At 49.6% G+C, this 3602-nt stretch overlaps 1 protein-coding gene across 38 annotated transcripts in view; it reads left to right on the forward strand.

The window, feature by feature from the left end:
- The window catches only part of LOC111549085 (rab-like protein 2B), a 15497-nt gene extending 12418 nt beyond the window's left edge, over positions 1 to 3079 (forward strand). For 10 of the 38 annotated variants that reach the window (XM_023222170.2, XM_023222175.2, XM_023222171.2 and 7 more), the window contains 4 exons: positions 552 to 663; positions 1010 to 1107; positions 1438 to 1521; positions 1688 to 2122. In XM_023222170.2, the coding sequence (XP_023077938.1) occupies positions 552 to 663; positions 1010 to 1107; positions 1438 to 1521; positions 1688 to 1786 (393 nt within the window). In that variant the 3' untranslated portion in view covers positions 1787 to 2122. Of the gene's footprint in view, positions 1 to 551; positions 664 to 1009; positions 1138 to 1437; positions 1522 to 1687 lie in introns of all 38 variants that reach the window. The other 28 variants (XM_023222179.2, XM_023222180.2, XM_023222181.2 and 25 more) reach the window with 11 other exon arrangements.
- Positions 3080 to 3602: the final 523 nt, after the last annotated feature.

Genomic DNA, 3602 nt, shown 5'->3' on the forward strand with positions numbered 1-3602 from the left:
ATTACAGGCTTGAGCCACCGCGCCCGGCCTTATTTATTTATTTATTTATTTTGAGACGGAGTTTTGCTCTTGTTGCCCGGGCTGGAGTGCAATGGCATGGTCTGGGCTCACTGCAACCTCTGTCTCCCTAGTTCAAGCAATTCTCCAGCCTCAGCCTCCCAAGTAGCTGAGATTATAGGCATGCACCACCGTGCCCAGCTAACTTTTTGCATTTTTAGTAGAGACAGAGTTTCACCATGTTGGCCAGGCTGGTCTCGAACTCCTGACCTCAGGTGATCAGCCCGCCTCAACCTCCCAAAGCGCTGGGTTTACAGATGTGAGCCACCACACCGAGCCAATAATAAGATTTTTAAAAATATTTTTGCATCTGGAGACCCCAGGGGGCTTCCCTGAGAAAGGACAGCCTCGGTGGTCAGAGAGGCTGCATTTCAGAGCGTCCCCACAGACGACACCATGTGCTCATGCTCACCTGCTTAGGTGTGTGAGTCACCTGGAGATGCAGTGCAGAAACATTGACACCGGAGCTGTCTTTCTTCCTCTGCCCTTTGCAGGTGTTTGATGTACAGAGGAAAGTCACCTATAAGAACCTGAGCACCTGGTACATGGAGCTTCGGGAGTTCAGGCCAGAGATCCCATGCATCGTGGTGGCCAATAAAATTGATGGTGGGGCCATCCCTGCCCCTGGGTGTTAGCAATTCACTGGGGACCCACCACCACACGCTTCCTCCCCCATTCCTGGGCAGGCAGCCTTCAGTGACTGGTCCTCCCTCCCACGATAAGATATGACCCTTGGTTACTTGCATTCTTCCCACCTTATAAAGAAGCCGGCTAAGCCAGCCTGCCCTCTTCCCAAGACACAGATCCCTACTAACTGAACTCTTTCTAGGACATGTTTCCTAGTCATCCCTGCCTATCCCACTCTCTGGAATGAAGGCCTCCAGTGGCCCACCCTCCAAACCCTCTTCCCTTCCCTTGACAGACAGACCAATGTCCTACCTTCTCTCTACAGCAGACATAAACGCGACCCAAAAAAGCTTCCATTTTGCCAAGAAGTTCTCCCTGCCCCTGTATTTCGTCTCAGCTGCTGATGGTACCAATGTTGTGAAGGTATGGTCGACTGCAGAGGTAGCTAGCAAGGTCAGGGTGCTAGGTGGTAAAGGGAAGCTGTGAAGAGAAGGGCTTACTGCAGGTGTGATGGAGAGAATGGGAACAGTGCATGGGCATGGGTGGCAGGGAGGGGAGAAGCTGATGAGCCTGGACTTGATGAGGCAGAAGTCCATTGACCATACATAAGTCAGGGTGACGGGGAGAGGCAAATGGAGGGGTAAGGTTGCTGATTTTAGGAATGGAGTATTGTGTAGTCTCACAGTGGGGCCAGTGGGGTGGACTGGGCAGAGTCCAAGGCACTCCCATCCACCATCTCTACCTCACCCGCAGCTCTTCAATGATGCAATTCGATTAGCTGTGTCTTACAAACAGAACTCCCAGGACTTCATGGATGAGATTTTTCAGGAGCTCGAGGTAGGTCAGGCCCACATTTCGGGTGGGATGGAAGAAACGGCGTCTCTTCAGGGATAGGGACTACAACGCAGTACAGTGGCTCTCGCCTAACTTTGCCCCACTAAATGTCTCAGACCTGCGGCTGGGCAAATGTAGGGCCAGGCCTCACCTGCAACCTTGTTCACAGAACTTCAAGTTGGAACAGGAAGAGGAGAATGTGCCGGACCAGGAGCAGAACAGCAGCATGGAGACCCCATCAGAGGCGGCGGCCTCTCCCCACAGCTGAGGGCCTGGGGCTAGGGGTGGGTGGAGCCTTTTTAAAATACCCTTCCCTTCAACAGCTCTCCAGCTCTGAATGGAGGAACTCTCTAGGCCATCCCCTCTTCTACCTCCTGCAACCCATCCATCCAATTAGCCTCCCACATTCAAGGCCCTTAATGCAGGGATGAGGTCAGCACCAGCAAACTCTGGACTGGTGGAAGAAGTCCTCACCAGATCTCCTTGAAGCAGAATTAGGGATCAGTATCATTAACACCTTCCCCACCCCCTCCCCCCAGGCGGGCAGTGAAGAGACTCAGAAAACATGATTATGTGCCACTTTAATAAAGGAAATTTAGGCGTTTTTGGTTTTTTTGTTTGTGTTTTTTTCCTTTCCAAAGCTCACCTCAGGGACAATTCCTTGTGCTTCTGCCAAGGTAATGATTAACCCCCACCCACAGCTGAATCTGTGAGACCCCTTTCTTTCCCTGTGTGGTCTCCCATCAGTTTTCCTCTTCATTCTCCCAATCATCTGGTTGGTTGGTTGGTTTGTTCGTTTGGAGACAAAGTCTCGCTCTGAGTTGCCAGGCTGGAGTTTTGTGGCGCAATCTCAGCTCACTGCAACCTCTGACTCCCTGGTTCAAACGATTCTCCTGCCTCAGCCTCCCGAGTAGCTGGCATCACCACACCCAGCTAATTTTTGTATTTTTAGTAGAGACGTGATTTCACCATGTTGCCCAGGATGGTCTTGATCTCCTGGCATGATCTAGCCGCCTCGGCCTCCCAAAGTGCTGGGATTACAGGCGTGAGCCACTGTGCCCAGCACCAATCGTCTGTTTTTAAACAAATATTTTTGAGCAGATAGCTATTCATTCCAGATTTCTGTGTAACCACGCTGTTTCAGGAGCTCTTCTAGGTAAAGCTGAGATCACAGGAACATTAGAGTTAAGTAAAAGCAGGTGACAGGCTTAGCTATAGTTAGGAATACACAAGCTTTGTTGGTTAAATCCAGAGTCCTTACAGCCACACCACAAGGTACAACCAGTTGGACTATAAGAAGCGCTTCCTTTAAAGTTCCTATTTCAGCATAAAGAGGCTGTCCTTTTTCTTTTTGAGGAATAGTTTTTACCTCATGCCTCCTGTGGGAGGCTGACGACTGCAAGAGAAGAGCTAGCAGATACGCCTGTTCACCCCTCTCTGGTACTTGTGGCTTGCTAGTATGTTGTTATTATAATCTCGGACATTGTTTGCATTGTGTTTATTAATAGGGTTTTGTTTTTATTGTTTCTTTTTTCACGGTAAAGGCTGAATTACATACACATTGAGTAAATGTGTGTGCTTTGTGGCTCCGAAGTGTGTAGTGAGCAAAAAGACAAAAGAATCTGCAAATCATCACCCTTATCACTGAGGGATGGCTGCCTTGACCTGTTGCAGGGTAGCCCATGTTTACTCTCAATTCACTATCATGAAGGCCATTTCGGTGGAATTTAGTGTTTTCAAAAGAATCGAATTACCTGTTAATTTGGGAGCTCAGGAACAAGCACATTTCCCCTTTAAATCAGCAATACTTACATGTTCAACGTAAGATGTTTGACTTGACCAGGGGTTCCCAGGAATGTATGCCCTGATGAGGTGGAACTTAAAAAAATTTAGTTACTGTAGGCCGGGCACGGTGGCTCAAGCCTGTAATCCCAGCACTTTGGGAGGCCGAGACGGGTGGATCACGAGGTCAGGAGATCGAGACCATCCTGGCTAACACGGCGAAACCCCGTCTCTACTAAAAATACAAAAAATTAGCCGGGCAAGGTGGCGGGCGCCTGTGGTCCCAGCTACTCAGGAGGCTG

Source organism: Piliocolobus tephrosceles, chromosome 11 (genome assembly GCF_002776525.5).
Source record: "Piliocolobus tephrosceles isolate RC106 chromosome 11, ASM277652v3, whole genome shotgun sequence".
NCBI classification, from domain to species: Eukaryota; Metazoa; Chordata; class Mammalia; order Primates; family Cercopithecidae; genus Piliocolobus; species Piliocolobus tephrosceles.